Source organism: Oncorhynchus keta, unplaced genomic scaffold (genome assembly GCF_023373465.1).
Source record: "Oncorhynchus keta strain PuntledgeMale-10-30-2019 unplaced genomic scaffold, Oket_V2 Un_contig_2383_pilon_pilon, whole genome shotgun sequence".
Taxonomy (NCBI): Eukaryota; Metazoa; Chordata; class Actinopteri; order Salmoniformes; family Salmonidae; genus Oncorhynchus; species Oncorhynchus keta.
Genome location: NW_026283598.1, coordinates 361,189 through 385,000, shown reverse-complemented (window position 1 = coordinate 385,000; position 23,812 = coordinate 361,189). Strand labels below are relative to the sequence as shown.

The window sequence follows — 23,812 nt, the reverse complement described above, 5'->3', positions numbered from 1 at the left end:
TATATATATATATATATAGTACTACATACAGGTATACATCCCAACATACTATAATATATATATAGTACTAATATTACTAAATACAGGTATACATCCCAGTATACTATAATATATATATATAGTACTACATACAGGTATACATCCCAGTATACAAATAAATATATAAATATATATATATATATATATATATATATATATATATATATATATATATATATATATATATTTGTATACTGGGATGTATACTGTATGTAATACTATTAGTACTATATATATGTTATATATATATATATATATATATAGTACTAATATTACTACATACAGGTATACATTAAACATACTATAATATATATATATAGTACTAATATTACTACATACAGGTATACATTAAACATACTATAATATATATATAGTACTAATATTACTACATAGGTATACATCCCAGTATACAAATATATATATATATATATATAGTACTAATATTACTACATACAGGTATACATAAAACATACTATAATATATATATATATATATATATATATATATAGTACTACATACAGGTATACATTAAACATACTATAATATATATATATAGTACTAGTATTACTACATACAGGTATACATAAAACATACTATAATATATATATAGTACTAACTGCCAGGTCAGAGCAGAGACCAACACTAACAGTCCTGGAGAGATCTTCCCCAAGGGGCTGTCAGGTATACATTAAACATACTATAATATATATACAGTACTAACTGCCAGGTCAGAGCAGAGACCAACACTAACAGTCCTGGAGAGATCTTCCCCAAGGGGCTGTCAGGTATACATTAAACACACTATAATATATATAGTACTAACTGCCAGGTCAGAGCAGAGACCAACACTAACAGTCCTGGAGAGATCTTCCCCAAGGGGCTGTCAGGTATACATTAAACATACTATAATATATATATAGTACTAACTGCCAGGTCAGAGCAGAGACCAACACTAACAGTCCTGGAGAGATCTCCCCCAAGGGGCTGTCAGGTATACATTAAACATACTATAACATATATATAGTACTAACTGCCAGGTCAGAGCAGAGACCAACACTAACAGTCCTGGAGAGATCTTCCCCAAGGGGCTGTCAGGTATACATTAAACATACTATAATATATATATAGTACTAACTGCCAGGTCAGAGCAGAGACCAACACTAACAGTCCTGGAGAGATCTTCCCCAAGGGGCTGTCAACTGTTCAATGGTCCTCAATACACACACACACACACACACACACACACACACACACACACACACACACACACACACACACACACACACACACACACACACACACACACACACACACACACACACACACACACACACACACACACACACACACACACACCATTGATGTCCTTTAACAGCGTGTCCACTCATTAAACCACTTTAATGTTTAACAGATATAGGTCAGCAAACATTAGTGTGTGTATGTGTGTGTGTGTGTGTCAGAATAGACCTCTTTCTGTGTGTGTGTCTTTAAGGCCAATCTCTCCTGATCCCTAATCAAGCCGAGAACTATTTGTCCCTAAGAGCTCCAAAGTAACCTTCCTAAATGACTATCGCCCTGCCCCCTCTCACATCTGTAATTATGCTTTGAAAGGCTGGTCACACGTCATCATCCTAGACACCCAGACCCACTTCAATTCTGATACCGCCTCAACAGATCCACAGAGGATGCAATCTGAATCCACACTGCCCTCACCCACCTGGACAAGAGGGGAACCTAACAGATCCACAGAGGTTTTAGAACACCTACTCATTCAAGGGTTTTTCTTTATTTTTTAAAACTATTTTCTACATTGTTGAATAATAGTAAAGACATCAAAACTATGAAATAACACATATGGAATCATGTAGTAACCAAAAAAAAGTGTTAAACAAATATATTTTAGATTCTTCAAAGTAGCCACCCTTTGCCTTGATGACAGCTTTGCACACTCTGGCCTTCTCTCAACCAGCTTCATGAGGTAGTCACCTGGAATGGATTTCAAGTGTGTGTGCCTTGAGGGGAAAAAATCCACAAATTAACGTGTTTGAACCAATCAGTTGTGTCACCCACCTGTGACAAGGTAGGGGGTATACAATAGGGTTGGTATACAGATCCACAGACACAGCCCTATTTGGAAAATACCAAGTCCATATTATGACAAGAACAGCTCAAATAAGCAAAGAGAAACGACAGTCCATCATTACTTTAAGACATGAAGGTCAGTCCATCATTACTTTAAGACATGAAGGTCAGTCAATACAACAGTCCATCATTACTTTAAGACATGAAGGTCAGTCAATCAACAGTCCATCATTACTTTAAGACATGAAGGTCAGTCAATACAACAGTCCATCATTACTTTAAGACATGAAGGTCAATCATTACTTTAAGACATGAAGGTCAGTCAACAACAGTCCATCATTACTTTAAGACATGAAGGTCAGTCAATACAACAGTCCATCATTACTTTAAGACATGAAGGTCAGTCCATCATTACTTTAAGACATGAAGGTCAGTCAATACAACAGTCCATCATTACTTTAAGACATGAAGGTCAGTCCATCATTACTTTAAGACATGAAGGTCAGTCAATACAACAGTCCATCATTACTTTAAGACATGAAGGTCAGTCAATACAACAGTCCATCATTACTTTAAGACATGAAGGTCAGTCAATACAACAGTCCATCATTACTTTAAGACAGGAAGGTCAGTCCATCATTACTTTAAGACATGAAGGTCAGTCCATCATTACTTTAAGACATGAAGGTCAGTCAATACAACAGTCCATCATTACTTTAAGACATGAAGGTCAGTCAATACAACAGTCCTCAAATACTTTAAGACATGAAGGTCAGTCATCATTACTTTAAGACACGAAGGTCAGTCAATACAACAGTCCATCATTACTTTAAGACATGAAGGTCAGTCAATACAACAGTCCATCATTACTTTAAGACATGAAGGGAAAAATACAACAGTCCCTCATTACTTTAAGACATGAAGGTCAGTCCATCATTACTTTAAGACATGAAGGTCAGTCAATACAACAGTCCATCATTACTTTAAGACACGAAGGTCAGTCCATCATTACTTTAAGACATGAAGGTCAGTCAATACAACAGTCCATCATTACTTTAAGACATGAAGGTCAGTCCATCATTACTTTAAGACATGAAGGTCAGTCAATACAACAGTCCATCATTACTTTAAGACATGAAGGTCAGTCAATACAACAGTCCATCATTACTTTAAGACATGAAGGTCAGTCAATACAACAGTCCATCATTACTTTAAGACATGAAGGTCAGTCAATACAAACAGTCCATCATTACTTTAGGACATGAAGGTCAGTCAATACAACAGTCCATCATTACTTTAAGACATGAAGGTCAGTCAATACAACAGTCCATCATTACTTTAAGACATGAAGGTCAGTCCATCATTACTTTAGGACATGAAGGTCAGTCAATACAACAGTCCATCATTACTTTAAGACATGAAGGTCAGTCAATACAACAGTCCATCATTACTTTAAGACATGAAGGTCAGTCAATACAACAGTCCATCATTACTTTAAGACATGAAGGTCAGTCCATCATTACTTTAAGACATGAGAGGTCAGTCAGACAATAGTCCATCATTACTTTAAGACATGAAGGTCAGTCAATACAACAGTCCATCATTACTTTAAGACATGAAGGTCAGTCCATCATTACTTTAAGACATGAAGGTCAGTCAATACAATAGTCCATCATTACTTTAAGACATGAAGGTCAGTCCATCATTACTTTAAGACATGAAGGTCAGTCCATCATTACTTTAAGACATGAAGGTCAGAATACAATAGTCCATCATTACTTTAAGACAGGAAGGTCAGTCAATACAACAGTCCATCATTACTTTAAGACATGAAGGTCAGTCCATCATTACTTTAAGACATTAAGGTCAGTCCATCATTACTTTAAGACATGAAGGTCAGTCAATACAACAGTCCATCATTACTTTAAGACATGAAGGTCAGTCAATACAACAGTCCATCAGTACTTTAAGACATGAACGTCAGTCAATGCAGAAAATGTCAAGAACTTTGAAAGTTTCTTCAAGTGCAGTCGCAAAAACCATCAAGGACTATGATGAAACTGGCTCTCATGAGGACCGCCACAGGAAAGGAAGACCCAGAGTTACCTCTGCTGCAGAGGATAAATTCATTAGAGTTACCAGCCTCAGAAATTGCAGCCCAAATAAATGCTTCACAGTTCAAGTAACAGACTCATCTCAACATCAACTGTTCAGAGGAGACTGTTGTTAATCAGGCCTTCATCGTCAAATTGCTGCAAGGAAACCACTACTAAAGAACACCAATAAGAAGAAGAGACTTTCTTGGGCCAAGAAACACGGACATTAGACCGGTGGAAATTTGGAGAGAGAGAGAGAGCGAGAGAGAGACAGAGAGAGAGAGAGAGAGAGAGAGAGAGAGAGAGAGAGACAAGAGAGAGAGAGAGACGAGTGAGAGAGAGAGAGACAGAGAGAGAGAGAGAGAGAGAGAGAGAGAGAGAGAGAGAGAGAGACAGAGAGAGAGAGAGAGAGAGAGAGAGAGAGAGAGAGAGAGAGAGAGACAGAGAGAGAGAGAGAGAGAGAGAGAGAGAGAGAGAGAGACAGAGACAGAGAGCGAGAGAGAGAGAGAGAGAGAGACAGAGAGAGAGACAGAGAGAGAGACAGAGAGAGAGACAGAGAGAGACAGAGAGAGAGAGAGAGAGAGAGAGAGAGAGACAGAGAGAGAGAGAGAGAGTGAGAGAGAGAGAGAGAGAGAGAGACAGAGAGAGACAGAGAGAGAGAGACAGAGAGAGAGAGAGAGAGAGAGAGAGAGAGAGAGAGAGAGAGAGAGAGGGCAACCAGTGAAGAACAAACACCATTGTAAATACAACCCATATTTATGCTTATTTATTTTCCCTTGTGTCCTTTAACCATTTGTACATTGTTAAAACACTGTATATATATATATATATATATATATATATATATATATATATATATAATATGACATTTGTAATGCCTTTATTGTTTTGAAACTTCTGTATGTGTAATGTTTACTGTTAATTTTTATTGTTTATTTCACTTTATATATTCACTTTATATATTATCTACCTCACTTGCTTTGACAATGTTAACACATGTCAATAAAGCCCTTGAATTGAATTGAATTGAGAGAGAGAGAGAGGGGCAGATCAGCATTCTGCAGCGATCCATCTGTTTAGTGGGACTATCATTTGTTTTTCAACAGGACAATGACCCAAAAACACACCTCCAGGCTGTGTAAGGGCTTTTTGACTAAGCAGAGTGATAGAGTGCTGCATCAGATGACCTGGCCGCCACAATCCCCCGACCTCAACCCAATGGAGATGTTTTGGGATGAGTTGGAATGCAGAGTGAAGGAAAAACAGCAAACAAGTGCTCAGCATATGTGGGAACTACTTCAAGACTGTTGGAAAAGCATTCCAGGTGAAGCTGGTTGAGAGAATGCGAAGAGTGTGCAAAGCTGTCATCAAGGCAAAGAGGTGGCTATTTGAAGAATCTCAAATAAATCAAATCAAATTTTTATTTGTCACATACACATGGTTAGCAGATGTTAATGCGACTGTAGCGAAATGCTTGTGCTTCTACATTTACATTTAAGTCATTTAGCAGACGCTCTTATCCAGAGCGACTTACAAATTGGTGCATTCACCTTATGCTTCTAGTTCCGACAATGCAGTAATATAATATATATATAAATATAAAATATATTTAGATTTGTTTAATACTTTTTTTGGTTACTACATGATTCCATATGTGTTGTTTCATAGTGTTGATGTCTTCACTATTATTCTACAATGTAGAAAATAGTAAAAATAAAGAAATAAATAAAGAAACCCTGAAATGAGTTGACGTGTCAAAACTCATGACTGCTACTGTATCTGTTTTTTTATTTATTTTTAATTTGCAAAAAAAATATATGTTTAAACTGTTTTCGCTTTTTGTCATTATGGGTTATTTTGTGTAGATTGCTGAATACATTTTTAAAATATTTTTTTTAGAATAAAGGCTGTAAGGTAACATGGGAAAAGTTCAGCGGTCTGAATATCTTCCGAAGGCGGCGTGTATTTATATATATATATATTATAAATGTTAGAGAGGTTCTTCCACTTTTGAGATTATTTTATTTATATAATATATTTTGTGTAGATTGTTGACAAACAATGACAATTATATTCATTTTGAATCCCACCTTTTAACAAAATGTGTAAAAAGTCAAGGCTCCATTCATGGTGTATTATCCATGTATTCTTGCGTCTGCTAAATGACTTAAATGTAAATGTAAATGTAAAATACAATGTATTTATAAACTCGTGGTTGTGAAGGGCTCTTCAGCATTTCACGGTAAACTCTACTACACCAGTTGTATTCGGCGCGTGTCACAAATACATTTGGATTTGATTTGTGTGTCTGGGCACATTTTTTTTTTTTACATTTAAACGTTGTTTCCACATCATAAAAAAATAAACCAATCAATGTGATGACGTTGAGTCAACGTGGAAAACTGATCGGCTTTTCATAAAGTCATCATTGTAAAGGGATTTTCCTATTTTTTCCCACGCAACTTTGAACTGAAATCCAATGATATTCATGTTGAATAAAAGGTCAATTGACAACTCAACCGAACCGGTAAAACAGAACTGAACGTTGAACTGATGTCGGTGCCCAGTGGAGTGGGGGTGTTCCCTCGGTTACGAGGTTGTTCTCATGTAGACGGTGTTTAAAACTCTACGGAATCAAAAGCAGAGCCAGACCCCATCCACACACACACCACACGAATGTTTACAACTCTTGACCAAAAGATCCAATCAAATCGACACTTAAAACTGACCCAAACTGCTATAGTTGTAATTTAAACTCTCGATCAAAATATCCAATCAAATCAGTCAATAACAAACAACCGGTTATTAACCTTCGAGACAACAGGTGCGCCAGAGCCCGGAGTGAGTCATCACCACCTCGTTCTTGCGGATGGTCTCGTTGTCATGGATCGACGTCTTGGACCGGCAGATGCCCCGGGAGTACAGCCAGTAGTCCGTTCCCACTGCGATGGTCATCAGGCTGAACGCTATGAAGGATAACGCCGTGGTGACCAGCATCAGCGCTCCCCGGTTACACAACTTCATCACCGCGAAGGAAGTTACGGTCCGCTGCGCGCCCTTCATTAAAGGCTTTCTGTACTTCGTTTATAGTCCAGGCTTCATAACAGCGTTAGCGGGAGATTCTAGTTTCACAACAACTTTTAATCCTTCTTCATCTCCTCTTTCTTACGGTTTATTAGTTAAAAGTCCCGGGCATTCTCTTCTTTAGAGGGACGGATGGAAATGAGTGACTCCGTCATCCTCACTCAAAGGCAGAATGTGAAGCTCTAAGTCCAGAGTGGGAGGTGCCTTGGAGAGGTCCACTTCCTGTATATTAATCATGATTTGGTTTGGAGAGATCCACTTCCTGTATATTAATCATGATTTGGTTTGGAGAGATCCACTTCCTGTATATTAATCATGATTTGGTTTGGAGAGATCCACTTCCTGTATATTAATCATGATTCGGTTTGGAGAGGTCCACTTCCTGTATATTAATCATGATTGGTTTGGAGAGGTCCACTTCCTGTATATTAATCATTATTGGTTTGGAGAGGTCCACTTCCATTATTGGTTTGGATATTAATCATTAATCATTGGTTTGGAGAGGTCCACTTCCTGTATATTAATCATTATTGGTTTGTAGGTTTGGAGAGGTCCACTTCCTGTATATTAATCATTATTTGGTTTGGAGAGGTCCACTTCCTGTATATTAATCATTATTGGTTTGGAGAGGTCCACTTCCTGTATATTAATCATTAATCCACTTCCTGTATTGGTTTGGAGATTGGTCCACTTCCTGTATATTAATCATTATTGGTTTGGAGAGGTCCACTTCCTGTATATTAATCATGATTTGGTTTGGAGAGATCCACTTCCTGTATATTAATCATGATTTGGTTTGGAGAGATCCACTTCCTGTATATTAATCATGATTCGGTTTGGAGAGGTCCACTTCCTGTATATTAATCATGATTGGTTTGGAGAGGTCCACTTCCTGTATATTAATCATTATTGGTTTGGAGAGTTCCACTTCCTGTATATTAATCATTATTGGTTTGGAGAGGTCCACTTCCTGTATATTAATCATTATTGAATCATTATTGGTTTGGAGAGGTCCACTTCCTGTATATTAATCATTATTGGTTTGGAGAGGTCCACTTCCTTACATTAATCATTATTGGTTTGGAGAGGTCCACTTCCTGTATATTAATCATTATTGGTTTGGAGAGGTCCACTTCCTGTATATTAATCATTATTGGTTTGGAGAGGTCCACTTCCTGTATATTAATCATTATTGGTTTGGAGAGGTCCACTTCCTGTATATTAATCATTATTGGTTTGGAGAGGTCCACTTCCTGTATATTAATCATTATTGGTTTGGAGAGGTCCACTTCCTTACATTAATCATTATTGGTTTGGAGAGGTCCACTTCCTGTATATTAATCATTATTGGTTTGGAGAGGTCCACTTCCTGTATATTAATCATTATTGGTTTGGAGAGATCCACTTCCTGTATATTAATCATTATTGGTTTGGAGAGGTCCACTTCCTGTATATTAATCATTATTGGTTTGGAGAGGTCCACTTCCTGTATATTAATCATTATTGGTTTGAGAGGTCCACTTCCTGTATATTGGTTTGGAATCATTCCTGTATTGGTTTGGAGAGGTCCACTTCCTTACATTAATCATTTGATTCCTGGTTGGTTTGGAGAGGTCCACTTCCTGTATATTAATCATTATTGGTTTGGAGAGGTCCACTTCCTTACATTAATCATTATTGGTTTGGAGAGGTCCACTTCCTGTATATTAATCATGATTGGTTTGGAGAGACCCACTTCCTGTATATTAATCATTATTGGTTTGGAGAGGTCCACTTCCTGTATATTAATCATGATTGGTTTGGAGAGGTCCACTTCCTGTATATTAATCATTATTGGTTTGGAGAGGGTTTGGAGAATCATGATTGGTTTGACTTCCTGTATATTAATCATTATTGGTTTGGAGAGGTCCACTTCCTGTATATGTGTAATCATTATATTAATCATTATTGGTTTGGAGAGGTCCACTTCCTGTATATGAATCATTATTGGTTTGGAGAGGTCCACTTCCTGTACATTAATCATTATTGGTTTGGAGAGGTCCACTTCCTGTATATGAATCATTATTGGTTTGGAGAGACTTCCTGTATTTAATCATGATTGTCCACTTCCTGTATATTAATCATTATTGGTTTGGAGAGGTCCACTTCCTGTATATTAATCATTATTGGTTTGGAGAGGTCCACTTCCTGTATATTAATCATGATTGGTTTGGAGAGGTCCACTTCCTGTATATGAATCATTATTGGTTTGGAGAGACCCACTTCCTGTAAATGAATCATTATTGGTTTGGAGAGACCCACTTCCTGTAAATGAATCATTATTGGCTTGGAGAGGTCCACTTCCTTACATTAATCATTATTGGTTTACATTAAAATTATATATATATTTTTTTAGGGATCGATGTGTCATGAAAGAGCTAAAAACTCGTCCCGGTGAGGGTCCACTCTCCAGTTGAACACTCTGTGTGTCATTACAGTGTAACAGCATCCCGGTGAGGGTCCACTCTCCAGTTGAACACTCTGTGTGTCTTTACAGTGTAACAGCATCCCGGTGAGGGTCCACTCTCCAGTTGAACACTCTGTGTGTCTTTACAGTGTAACAGCATCCCGGTGAGGGTCCACTCTCCAGTTGAACACTCTGTGTGTCTTTACAGTGTAACAGCATCCCGGTGAGGGTTCACTCTCCAGTTGAACACTCTGTGTGTCTTTACAGTGTAACAGGACCGGGACTGCCAACCTCTCTCCTCTTCTGTCAGCTCTGACAACACCGTTACCGTTTCTGTCTTGTCAGACCCATTCACAGCCTGTCACACACACACACACACACACACACACACACACACACACACACACACACACACACACACACACACACACACACACACACACACACACACACACACACACACACACACACACACACACACACACACACACACACATCAAACTCACCACAAACTGACTCAGCGGTTTAGCATAGATAGAAAGACAACATATTCATTAAAATAACCTTTTTTATCCGGGTCCCTTTTGAACAAAAATAGATGTTGTTATCTGTAAGGCTGGATATCCTGGATAAATTAAGGTTTGAGAAGTGAAAACACAAAAAAAGTTCTGTCTGGGAGAGTGAAGCTCCTGCTCTGCCTCCATTGTGTGGTCTCTGTTGTGTGGTCTCTGTTGTGTGGTCTCTGTTGTGTGGTCTCTGTTGTGTGGTCTCTGTTGTGTGGTCTCTGTTGTGTGGTCTCTGTTGTGTGGTCTCTGTTGCGTGGTCTCTGTTGTGTGGTCTCTGTTGTGTGGTCTCTGTTGTGTGGTCTCTGTTGTGTGGTCTCTGTTGTGTGGTCTCTGTTGTGTGGTCTCTGTTGTGTGGTCTCTGTTGTGTGGTCTCTGTTGTGTGGTCTCTGTTGTGTGGTCTCTGTTGTGTGGTCTCTGTTGTGTGGTCTCTGTTGTGTGGTCTCTGTTGAGGAGTCTCTGTTGTGTGGTCTCTGTTGTGTGGTCTCTGTTGTGTGGTCTCTGTTGTGTGGTCTCTGTTGTGTGGTCTCTGTTGTGGGGTCTCTGTTGTGTGGTCTCTGTTGTGTGGTCTCTGTTGTGTGGTCTCTGTTGTGTGGTCTCTGTTGTGTGGACTCTGTTGTGTGGTCTCTGTTGTGTGGTCTCTGTTGTGTGGTCTCTGTTGTGTGGTCTCTGTTGAGTGGTCTCTGTTGTGGGGTCTCTGTTGTATAATCCTGTTGTGTGGTCTGTGTAATAACCAGGTCTGTGTTGTATAATAACCAGACAGTGTGTCTCTGTTAATAACCTGTTGTGTGGTATAATAACCAGACAGTGTGTTGTATAATAACCAGACAGTGTGTTGTATAATAACCAGACAGTGTGTTGTATAATAACCAGACAGTGTGTTGTATAATAACCAGACAGTGTGTTGTATAATAACCAGACAGTGTGTTGTATAATAACCAGACAGTGTGTTGTATAATAACCAGACAGTGTGTTGTATAATAACCAGACAGTGTGTTGTATAATAACCAGACAGTGTGTTGTATAATAACCAGACAGTGTGTTGTATAATAACCAGACAGTGTGTTGTATAATAACCAGACAGTGTGTTGTATAATAACCAGACAGTGTGTTGTATAATAACCAGACAGTGTGTTGTATAATAACCAGACAGTGTGTTGTATAATAACCAGACAGTGTGTTGTATAATAACCAGACAGTGTGTTGTATAATAACCAGACAGTGTGTTGTATAATAACCAGACAGTGTGTTGTATAATAACCAGACAGTGTGTTGTATAATAACCAGACAGTGTGTTGTATAATAACCAGACAGTGTGTTGTATAATAACCAGACAGTGTGTTGTATAATAACCAGACAGTGTGTTGTATAATAACCAGACAGTGTGTTGTATAATAACCAGACAGTGTGTTGTATAATAACCAGACAGTGTGTTGTATAATAACCAGACAGTGTGTTGTCAAACACCAGGTGTTGTATAATAACCAGACAGTGTGTTGTATAATAACCAGACAGTGTGTTGTATAATAACCAGACAGTGTGTTGTATAATAACCAGACAGTGTGTTGTATAATAACCAGACAGTGTGTTGTATAATAACCAGACAGTGTGTTGTATAATAACCAGACAGTGTGTTGTATAATAACCAGACAGTGTGTTGTATAATAACCAGACAGTGTGTTGTATAATAACCAGACAGTGTGTTGTATAATAACCAGACAGTGTGTTGTATAATAACCAGACAGTGTGTTGTATAATAACCAGACAGTGTGTTGTATAATAACCAGACAGTGTGTTGTATAATAACCAGACAGTGTGTTGTATAATAACCAGACAGTGTGTTGTATAATAACCAGACAGTGTGTTGTATAATAACCAGACAGTGTGTTGTATAATAACCAGACAGTGTGTTGTATAATAACCAGACAGTGTGTTGTATAATAACCAGACAGTGTGTTGTATAATAACCAGACAGTGTGTTGTATAATAACCAGACAGTGTGTTGTATAATAACCAGACAGTGTGTTGTATAATAACCAGACAGTGTGTTGTATAATAACCAGACAGTGTGTTGTATAATAACCAGACAGTGTGTTGTATAATAACCAGACAGTGTGTTGTATAATAACCAGACAGTGTGTTGTATAATAACCAGACAGTGTGTTGTATAATAACCAGACAGTGTGTTGTATAATAACCAGACAGTGTGTTGTATAATAACCAGACAGTGTGTTGTATAATAACCAGACAGTGTGTTGTATAATAACCAGACAGTGTGTTGTATAATAACCAGACAGTGTGTTGTATAATAACCAGACAGTGTGTTGTATAATAACCAGACAGTGTGTTGTATAATAACCAGACAGTGTGTTGTATAATAACCAGACAGTGTGTTGTATAATAACCAGACAGTGTGTTGTATAATAACCAGACAGTGTGTTGTATAATAACCAGACAGTGTGTTGTATAATAACCAGACAGTGTGTTGTATAATAACCAGACAGTGTGTTGTATAATAACCAGACAGTGTGTTGTATAATAACCAGACAGTGTGTTGTATAATAACCAGACAGTGTGTTGTATAATAACCAGACAGTGTGTTGTATAATAACCAGACAGTGTGTTGTATAATAACCAGACAGTGTGTTGTATAATAACCAGACAGTGTGTTGTATAATAACCAGACAGTGTGTTGTATAATAACCAGACAGTGTGTTGTATAATAACCAGACAGTGTGTTGTATAATAACCAGACAGTGTGTTGTATAATAACCAGACAGTGTGTTGTATAATAACCAGACAGTGTGTTGTATAATAACCAGACAGTGTGTTGTATAATAACCAGACAGTGTGTTGTATAATAACCAGACAGTGTGTTGTATAATAACCAGACAGTGTGTTGTATAATAACCAGACAGTGTGTTGTATAATAACCAGACAGTGTGTTGTATAATAACCAGACAGTGTGTTGTATAATAACCAGACAGTGTGTTGTATAATAACCAGACAGTGTGTTGTATAATAACCAGACAGTGTGTTGTATAATAACCAGACAGTGTGTTGTATAATAACCAGACAGTGTGTTGTATAATAACCAGACAGTGTGTTGTATAATAACCAGACTGTCACGTTCTGACCTTTATTTTCTGTGTTTTGTGTTTAGTTAGTATGGTCAGGGCGTGAGTTGGGTGGGTAGTCTATGTTTGTTTGTCTAGGTTTTGGGAATTTCTATGTTTTGCCTAGTATGGTTCTCAATCAGAGGCAGGTGTCATTAGTTGTCTCTGATTGAGAATCATACTTAGGTGGCCTGGGTTTCACTGTGTGTTTGTGGGTGATTGTTTCCTGTCTCTGTGTATGCACCAGATAGGACTGTAATTTGAGTTTTCACGTTTTCTTGTTTTGTTAGTTTGTTCATGTGTACCTTAAAACATTAAAGAAGTACCATGGAAAATTACCACGCCGCGTATTGGTCCTCTGATCCGTTTCGCCTCTCCTCTTCGGAAGAAGAGGAGGAAACTCGTTACAGAATCACCCACCAATCGGACCAAGCGGCGTGGTAAAGGACAGCGACAGACAGCAGCAGCAGCATCAACAACAGAGGCCACCATCACAGGACTCCTGGACATGGGAGCAGATACTGAACGGAGAGGGACCCTGGGCACGGGCTGGGAAAATCGCAGCCCCAAAGCAGAGCTGGAGGCAGCGAAAGCTGATCGGCGGCAATATGAGGAGCCAGCACGGCAGTGCGACAGGTACGAGAGGCAGCCCCAAATTTTTTTTTGGGGGGCACACGAGGGGTGGTACTAAGCCAGGTAGCAGACCTGAGCTCACTCCTCGTGCTTATTATGAGCAGCGCATTACTGGTCAGGCACCGTGTTATGCGGTTGAACGCACGGTGTCGCCAGTGCGTGTCCATAGCCCGGTGCGCTATAGGGCAGCCCCCTCGAGAGTGCCATGCGAGTGTGGGCATTGAGCCAGGGCGTATGGTGCCTGCTCAGCGGGTCTGGTCGCCAGACGCAGTCTTGGTCCAGGTATCCTGCGCCAGCTCTGCGTGCTGTGTCTCCGGGGCGCTGGGAGGGTGCAGTGCGTCCTCTGCCTGCGCTCCGCTCGTACCGGGCAACTGTGGGAGTGGAGCCTAGGGAGAGGTGCGTGTAGTAAGCACTAGATCTCCCGTGCTTACCCACAGCCCGGTTCAACCTGTGCCTGCACTCTGGAGGGTCCGGGCTCGAGTAGTTGTCCAGCCTGGGGAAGTGGTGCCAAGGTTGCGCACCAGAGCTCCAGTGCTCCCCACAGCCCGTCTTTCAGGCTCCTTCTAACACCAAGCCTCCTGAAAGTCTCCCCAGCCTGGTGCCTCCTGTAGCAGCTCCACGCACCAGGCTGTCTCTCAGTCTCCTCCCTGCAGGTGCTCCCGCCTGTCCGGCGCCGCTGCCGGAGCGTTCCGCCTGTCCGGCGCCGCTGCCGGGCCTCCCGCCTGTCCGGCGCCGTTGCCGGAGCCTCCCGCCTGTCCGGCGCCGCTGCCAGAGCCTCCCGCCTGTCCGGCGCCGCTGCCGGAGCCTCCCGCCTGTCGTATAATCCCGCCTGTCCGGCGCCGCTGCCGGAGCCTCCCGCCTGTCCGGCGCCACTGCCGGAGCCTCCCGCCTGTCCGGCGCCGCTGCCGGAGCCTCCCGCCTGTCCGGCGCCGCTGCTGGAGCGTCCCGCCTGTCCGGCGCCGCTGCCTCCTGTAGCAGCTCCACGCACCAGGCTGTCTCTCTGTCTCCTCTCTGCAGGTGCTCCCGCCTGTCCGGCGCCGCTGCCGGAGCCTCCCGCCTGTCCGGCGCCGCTGCCGGACCTCCCGCCTGTCCGGATAATCCCGCCTGTCCGGCGCCGCTGCCGGAACCTCCCGCCTGTCCGGCGCCGCTGCCAGAGCGTCCCGCCTGTCCGCGCCGCTGCCAGAGCGTCCCGCTTGTCCGGCGCCGCTGCCGGGCGTCCCGCCTGTCCTGCGCCGCTGCCGGAGCGTCCCGCCTGTCCTGCGCCGCTGCCGGAGCGTCCCGCCTGTCCGTGCCGCTGCCGGATAACCCGCCTGTCCGGCGCCGCTGCCGGATAACCCGCCTGTCCGGCGCCGCTGCCGGACGTCCCGCCTGTCCGGCGCTGCCAGAGCCCCTCAGCCCAGAGGCGCCAGAGCCCCTCAGCCCAGAGGCGCCAGAGCCCCTGTCCCTCTGTCCAGAGCCCTGTCCCTCTGTCCAGAGCCCCTGTCCCTCTGTCCAGAGCCCCTGCCCCTCTGTCCCGAGCTGCCCCTCTGTCCAGTGGGGTCATTGAGAGGGTTGCCATGGTGAAAAGCCACGGAGGCGGAAAATAAGGCGGACAAAGACAAGGGTGAAGTGGGGTCCGCGTCCGCGCCAGAACCGCCACCGCGGACAGACGCCCACCCAGACCCTCCCCTATAGGTCAGGTTTTGCGGCCGGAGTCCGCACCTTTGGGGGTACTGTCACGTTCTGACCTTATTTTCTGTGTTTTGTGTTTAGTTAGTATGGTCAGGGCGTGAGTTGGGTGGGTAGTCTATGTTTGTTTGTCTAGGTTTTGGGAATTTCTATGTTTCAGGCCTAGTATGGTTCTCAATCAGAGGCAGGTGTCATTAGTTGTCTCTGATTGAGAATCAACTTAGGTGGCCTGGGTTTCACTGTGTGTTTGTGGGTGATTGTTTCCTGTCTCTGTGTATGCACCAGATAGGACTGTAATTTGAGTTTTCACGTTTTCTTGTTTTGTTAGTTTGTTCATGTGTACCTTAAAACATTAAAGAAGTACCATGGAAAATTACCACGCCGCGTATTGGTCCTCTGATCCGTTTCGCCTCTCCTCTTCGGAAGAAGAGGAGGAAACTCGTTACACAGACAGTGTGTTGTATAATAACCAGACAGTGTGTTGTATAATAACCAGACAGTGTGTTGTATAATAACCAGACAGTGTGTTGTATAATAACCAGACAGTATAATAACCAGACAGTGTGTTGTATAATAACCAGACAGTGTGTTGTATAATAACCAGACAGTGTGTTGTATAATAACCAGACAGTGTGTTGTATAATAACCAGACAGTGTGTTGTATAATAACCAGACAGTGTGTTGTATAATAACCAGACAGTGTGTTGTATAATAACCAGACAGTGTGTTGTATAATAACCAGACAGTGTGTTGTATAATAAACCAGACAGTGTGTTGTATAATAACCAGACAGTGTGTTGTATAATAACCAGACAGTGTGTTGTATAATAACCAGACAGTGTGTTGTATAATAACCAGACAGTGTGTTGTATAATAACCAGACAGTGTGTTGTATAATAACCAGACAGTGTGTTGTATAATAACCAGACAGTGTGTTGTATAATAACCAGACAGTGTGTTGTATAATAACCAGACAGTGTGTTGTATAATAACCAGACAGTGTGTTGTATAATAACCAGACAGTGTGTTGTATAATAACCAGACAGTGTGTTGTCAAACACCAGGTGTTTTATAATAACAAGAGAATGTCTCAAGTCACATGACATGACAGTCACAGGGCATGCAACACGTGACCTTAGAATGACCTCTGCCCCCTCCACGCCCTCTCCGCCCGTTCATATCCTGTTCTTGTTTGTATTTCCATGTTGCATAGTTTAGTTATTTCTGTTTTGGTTCCATTTCTCCTGTTGGGTTTTTCTTCCACCTCTTCAGCCAGATGCACCCTGGGAAATCCCAGAGGATTTGATGAAGCAGGTAGCTCAATACTACTTGCGGGTGACAGAGACTAGTGCCGGGCGCGCTATTGGTTACAGAGAGACGGGGTGAAGAGTCGCCCACATTGTAACCACACCCTAAATTAGGAAAAGGGGGCGGAGTTAAAAAAGACTAGAGCACCAATAGAACACAGTTATCTGAATGGAAGACTGGTAGAAACCAGTAGATAAAGTGAGTCTGAAATGTATCTATTTTTTATTCTAACCTTTATTTAACTAGTCAGTTTCAGAACAAATTCTTATTTGCAATGACGGCCTACCGGGAAACAGTGGGTTAACTGTTAACCTTGTCAGCTCTGGGATTCGGGGGGACCACTGATATATACAGGGTACAGTACACCAACAGGCCACATACATCAGTAGATATACACAGTATAATATAGATATAGGTACTAGTTAGTTGTGCAGTCAAACCCACCCTGACCCTCAGTAGTTGGGTAAATTGTTACCATGGTTAACAACCGTCAAGTAGTACATTGGTAACTGAATACCAATGGATAATATTATGGGGGGTTAGCTAGCTCTCAAGGCGTAGTGAAGCTGGTTTCATGGATTAGAAAAAAAACACACCGGACTAGCGAACAGCAACTACACACATACACACACACACACACACACACACACACACACACACACACACACACACACACACACACACACACACACACACACACACACACACACACACACACACACACACACACACACACACACACACACACACACACAGGTTAGAGAGAGAGAGAGAGAGACAGGAAGAGGGACAGAGAGAGGTGGAGAGGACAGAGAGGAAGAGGGACAGAGAGAGAGAGAGAAGAGAGAGAGAGAGAGAGAGAGAGAGAGAGAGAGAGAGAGAGAGAGAGAGAGAGAGAGAGGAAGAGGGACAGAGAGAGAGAGAGAGAGAGAGAGAGAGAGAGAGAGACAGAGAGAGAGAGAGACAGAGAGAGAGAGAGAGAGAGAGAGAGAGAGAGAGACAGAGAGAGAGAGAAGAGGGACAGAGAGAGAGAGAAGAGAGAGAGAGAGAGACAGAGAGAGTTCGGAGAGAAGAGGGATCTCAGAGAGAGAGCAGAGTTTGACAGAGAGAGACGTGTTCTAAAGACTGGGACACCAGAGTTCTAGATCTAGAGAACACTAAGAGAGTGAGAGAGAAACAGAGAGCATGAGTTCTGGAACACTAGAGATGAGTTCTGGAAGACTAAGACATAAGTTCTAGAACAGAGAGCATGAGAGAGACACTAAGAGCATGAGGGGAAGAGACAAGAGAACAGAGAGAACAGAGGGGAACATGGGGAAGAATGGCACAGAGAGAGTTCGGCACTGCAGTCTACAGATCAGATCTCACTTCTCTCTGTCAGACAGTTTTTTTTGCATCGAGTTTGGAAGACCAGACGTGTTCTAAAGACTGGGACACCATGAGTTCTAATCTAGAACACTAAGACGTGAGTTCTAGAAACACTGGAGCATGAGTTCTGGAACACTAAGATATGAGTTCTGGAACACTAAGATATGAGTTCTGGAACACTAAGACATAAGTTCTAGAACACTGGGGCATGACTTCTAGAACACGAAGACATGAGTTCTGAAACAATAAGATATGAGTTCTAGAACATTGGAGCATGAGTTCTAGAACACTAAGATATGAGTTCTGGAACATGGCACCCATGAATGGCACCCTATTGTCTATATAGTGCACTGCTTTTAAACCAGAGCCATGTATTTAGAGTTGTTAGCGCCCCATTAACATTACATGTGGAATATTTAAACAATGCTCTCTAAGTGAAGATCTAGAATGAGAACAATATTGAACATTCTAGAAGCTGATCTCTCTACACACATGTCTCTGCTTTTAGCTATCTCCCATGGTTACCACTACATAGCGAACAGGCCAGACAGTTCAGAGTCCAAACAGAGTAATGGAAGAACATTCTGGAAGAGAACCAGTGTCTCCTGGCTCCTCTTGGAACCTCTTCAGACCAGTTGGTTCCAGCTGGAGTTGGTTCTGTTTCTGTTGGGTTAAACCAAACCGCAGGAACAGAGGGGTGCCAGTGATGTTGGTACAGTCCGTGTTGATGGGAGCTAGTGGGTGAAGGTGTGGCTAGTTGGGTTTCCGTTAGCTAGTTTGGTTCTGTTGGGTTAAACCAAACCGCAGGAACAGAGGGGTGCCAGTGATGTTGGTACAGTCCGTGTTGATGGGAGCTAGTGGGTGAAGGTGTGGCTAGTTGGGTTTCCGTTAGCTAGTTTGGTTCTGTTGGGTTAAACCAAACCGCAGGAACAGAGGGGTGCCAGTGATGTTGGTACAGTCCGTGTTGATGGGAGCTAGTGGGTGAAGGTGTGGCTAGTTGGGTTTCCCTTAGCTAGTTTGCTGTTGAATGGGGCTGTTGTGGTAATGACATTGTGTATAATGCTATAAGATGTATATACAGTGTCAGTCAAAAGATAGGACACACCTACTCATTTAAGGGTTTTTCTTTATTTTATTATTATTTATTATTTATTATAAATGTATTATTATTATTTTTATTTTATTTATTTCTTTACTATTTTCTACATTGTATGGAAACATGTAGTAACCAAAAATAAGTGTTAAATACAAATATATTTTATATTTGAGATTCTTTATAGCTCCTCCCCCTTGATGACAGCTTTATAGCTCCTCCCCCTTGATGACAGCTTTATAGCAGCCACCCTCCCCCTTGATGACAGCTTTATAGCTCCTCCCCCTTGATGACAGCTTTATAGCAGCCACCCTCCCCCTTGATGACAGCTTTATAGCAGCCACCCTCCCCCTTGATGACAGCTTTATAGCTCCTCCCCCTTGATGACAGCTTTATAGCTCCTCCCCCTTGATGACAGCTTTATAGCTCCTCCCCCTTGATGACAGCTTTATAGCTCCTCCCCCTTGATGACAGCTTTATAGCTCCTCCCCCTTGATGACAGCTTTATAGCTCCCTCCCCCTTGATGACAGCTTTATAGCAGCCACCCTCCCCCTTGATGACAGCTTTATAGCTCCTCCCCCTTGATGACAGCTTTATAGCTCCTCCCCCTTGATGACAGCTTTATAGCTCCTCCCCCTTGATGACAGCTTTATAGCTCCTCCCCCTTGATGACAGCTTTATAGCTCCTCCCCCTTGATGACAGCTTTATAGCAGCCACCCTCTTCTTATTTTAATTTGATTTGAAATGTAACCTTTATTTGACGAGGCAGGTCAGTTAAGAACAAATTCTTATTTACAATGACGGCCTAGGAACAGTGGGTTAACTGGTCTAGGAACAGTGGGTTAACTGCCTTATTCAGGGGCAGAACGACACATTTTTACCTTGTCAGCTCAGGGATTCGATCCAGCAACCTTTCAGTTACTGGAAAAACGGTCAAACCACTAGGCTACCTGCCTTCCTTTTCATGAATTAATATCTAATAACGCAAAAAACATAACTGCCTTACTGGTGTCCTTTAGTAGTGGTTTCTTTTAGGAATTCAACCATGAAGGCCTGATTCACACAGTCTCCTCTTATTACTGGTGTCCTTTAGTCGTGGTTTCTTTTAGGAATTCTACCATGAAGGCCTGATTCACACAGTCTCCTCTTATTACTGGTGTTCTTTAGTAGTGGTTTCTTTTAGGAATTCAACCATGAAGGCCTGATTCACACAGTCTCCTCTTATTACTGGTGTCCTTTAGTAGTGGTTTATTTTAGGAATTCAACCATGAAGGCCTGATTCACACAGTCTCCTCTTATTACTGGTGTCCTTTAGTAGTGGTTTATTTTAGGAATTCTACCATGAAGGCCTGATTCACACAGTCTCCTCTTATTACTGGTGTCCTTTAGTAGTGGTTTCTTTTCAGCAATTCAACCATGAAGGCCTGATTCACACAGTCTCCTCTTATTACTGGTGTCCTTTAGTAGTGGTTTATTTTAGGAATTCAACCATGAAGGCCTGATTCACACAGTCTCCTCTTATTACTGGTGTCCTTTAGTAGTGGTTTATTTTAGGAATTCTACCATGAAGGCCTGATTCACACAGTCTCCTCTTATTACTGGTGTCCTTTAGTAGTGGTTTCTTTGCAGCAATTCAACCATGAAGGCCTGATTCACACAGTCTCCTCTTATTACTGGTGTCCTTTAGTAGTGGTTTCTTTGCAGCAATTCAACCATAAAGGCCTCTTTTACCCAGTCTCTTCTGAACAGTTGATGTTGAGATGTGTCTGTTCGTTCAACTCTTTGAAGCATTTATTTGGGCTGCAATTTCTGAGGCTGGTACCTCTAATGAATTTATCCTCTGCAGCAGAGGTGACTCTGGGTCTTCCTTTCCTGTGGCGGTCCTCATGAGAGCCACTTTCATCATAGTCCTTGATGGGTTTTGCGACACTTGAAGAAACTTTAAACGTTCTTGAAATGTTCCAGATTGACTGACCTTCATGTCTTAAAGTAATGGACTGTTGTATTGACTGACCTTCATGTCTTAAAGTAATGATGGACTGACCTTCATGTCTTAAAGTAATGATGGACTGTTGTATTGACTGACCTTCATGTCTTAAAGTAATGATGGACTGTTGTATTGACTGACCTTCATGTCTTAAAGTAATGATGGACTGTTGTATTGACTGACCTTCATGTCTTAAAGTAATGATGGACTGTTGTTCATGTCTTAAAGTAATGATGGACTGTGTCTTAAAGTAATGATGGACTGACCTTCATGTCTTAAAGTAATGATGGACTGTTGTATTGACTGACCTTCATGTCTTAAAGTAATGATGGACTGTTGTATTGACTGACCTTCATGTCTTAAAGTAATGATGGACTGTTGTATTGACTGACCTTCATGTCTTAAAGTAATGATGGACTGACTGACCTTCATGTCTTAAAGTAATGATGGACTGTTGTACCTTCATGTCTTAAAGTAATGATGGACTGTTGTATTGACTGACCTTCATGTCTTAAAGTAATGATGGACTGTTGTATTGACTGACCTTCATGTCTTAAAGTAATGATGGACTGACCTTCATGTCTTAAAGTAATGATGGACTGTTGTATTGACTGACCTTCATGTCTTAAAGTAATGATGGACTGACCTTCATGTCTTATTGACTGACCTTCATGTCTTAAAGTAATGATGGACTGACCTTCATGTCTCTAAAGTAATGATGGACTGTCATATTGACTGACCTTCATGTCTTAAAGTAATGATGGACTGTTGTATTGACTGACCTTCATGTCTTAAAGTAATGATGGACTGTTGTATTGACTGACCTTCATGTCTTAAAGTAATGATGGACTGTTGTATTGACTGACCTTCATGTCTTAAAGTAATGATGGACTGTTGTATTGACTGACCTTCATGTCTTAAAGTAATGATGGACTGTTGACTGACCTTCATGTCTTAAAGTAATGATGGACTGTTGTATTGACTGACCTTCATGTCTTAAAGTAATGATGGACTGTTGTATTGACTGACCTTCATGTCTTAAAGTAATGATGGACTGTTGTATTGACTGACCTTCATGTCTTAAAGTAATGATGGACTGTTGTATTGACTGACCTTCATGTCTTAAAGTAATGATGGACTGTTGTACCTTCATGTCTTAAAGTAATGATGGACTGTTGTATTGACTGACCTTCATGTCTTAAAGTAATGATGGACTGGTATTGACTGACCTTCATGTCTTAAAGTAATGATGGACTGTTGTACCTTCATGTCTTAAAGTAATGATGGACTGTCATATTGACTGACCTTCATGTCTTAAAGTAATGATGGACTGTTGTATGACTGCCTTCACTTAAATATATTTTGATTTGTTTAACACTTTTTGACTACCTTGATTCCAAAGTAATGATGTGTTACTGTCTTTGACTATTTCATGTCTACAATGTAGAAAATAGTAAAAATTAAAACCTTTGAATGAGTAGGTATGGCCCGACTTTTGACAGGTACTGTATAATCTATAGGGTTAATTAAACCTGTGTGATGTACTCTGGATTGGTGAGTATCATGTTATATAATCTATAGGGTTAATTAAACCTGTGTGATGTACTCTGGGTTGGTGTGTATCATGTTATATCATCTACAGGATTAAACCTGTATGATGTACTCTGGGTTGGTGAGTATCATGTTATATCATCTATAGGGTTAATTAAACCTGTGTGATGTACTCTGGGTTGGTGTGTATCATGTTATATCATCTACAGGGTTAAACCTGTGTGATGTACTCTGGGTTGGTGTGTATCATGTTATATCATCTATAGGGTTAATTAAACCTGTGTGTTGTACTCTGGGTTGGTGTGTATCATGTTATATCATCTATAGGGTTAATTAAACCTGTATGATGTACTCTGGGTTGGTGAGTATCATGTTATATCATCTATAGGGTTAAACCTGTGTGATGTACTCTGGGTTGGTGAGTATCATGTTATATCATCTATAGGGTTAAACCTGTGTGATGTACTCTGGGTTGGTGTGTATCATGTTATATAATCTATAGGGTTAATTAAACCTGTGTGATGTACTCTGGGTTGGTGTGTATCATGTTATATCATCTATAGGGTTAATTAAACCTGTATGATGTACTCTGGGTTGGTGAGTATCATGTTATATCATCTATAGGGTTAAACCTGTGTGATGTACTCTGGGTTGGTGTGTATCATGTTATATCATCTATAGGGTTAATTAAACCTGTGTGATGTACTCTGGGTTGGTGAGTATCATGTTATATCATCTACAGGGTTAAACCTGTGTGATGTACTCTGGGTTGGTGA

At 41.3% G+C, this 23,812-nt stretch overlaps 2 protein-coding genes and 1 long non-coding RNA gene across 6 annotated transcripts in view; 1 reads left to right on the top strand and 2 right to left on the bottom strand.

Moving 5' to 3' along the window:
- LOC127921868 (voltage-dependent calcium channel gamma-3 subunit-like) overlaps positions 1 to 7,486 on the bottom strand; it is a gene marked incomplete at its 3' end in the record, with an annotated part of 10,511 nt that extends 3,025 nt beyond the window's left edge. Inside the window, exon 1 of the mRNA XM_052505452.1 lies at positions 7,028 to 7,486. Coding sequence (XP_052361412.1) covers positions 7,028 to 7,280 — 253 coding nt within the window. The remainder of the gene's footprint in view (positions 1 to 7,027) is intronic.
- On the top strand, positions 2,186 to 4,086 carry LOC127921860 (uncharacterized). 4 transcript variants are annotated; one of them, XR_008109786.1, is made up of 5 exons: positions 2,186 to 2,329; positions 2,479 to 2,748; positions 3,148 to 3,303; positions 3,743 to 3,772; positions 3,915 to 3,955. It is a non-coding gene; the product is annotated as an uncharacterized LOC127921860 (long non-coding RNA). The 4 variants fall into 4 exon arrangements; XR_008109785.1 differs by lacking the exons at positions 3,743 to 3,772; positions 3,915 to 3,955 and adding an exon at positions 3,987 to 4,086; XR_008109787.1 differs by lacking the exons at positions 3,743 to 3,772; positions 3,915 to 3,955 and having other exon boundaries at positions 2,551 to 2,748; positions 3,148 to 3,353.
- Positions 7,487 to 20,033: 12,547 nt separating the features above from the next.
- Positions 20,034 to 22,919, bottom strand: LOC127921867 (uncharacterized). The gene is made up of 7 exons (XM_052505451.1): positions 22,912 to 22,919; positions 22,817 to 22,835; positions 22,431 to 22,623; positions 22,226 to 22,393; positions 21,752 to 21,877; positions 21,242 to 21,668; positions 20,034 to 20,646 (listed from the first exon to the last, which is right to left on the bottom strand). The coding sequence occupies exons 1-7, from the start codon at positions 22,917 to 22,919 to the stop codon at positions 20,631 to 20,633; spliced, it is 957 nt and encodes a 318-aa protein (XP_052361411.1). The 3' UTR covers positions 20,034 to 20,630.
- Positions 22,920 to 23,812: the final 893 nt, after the last annotated feature.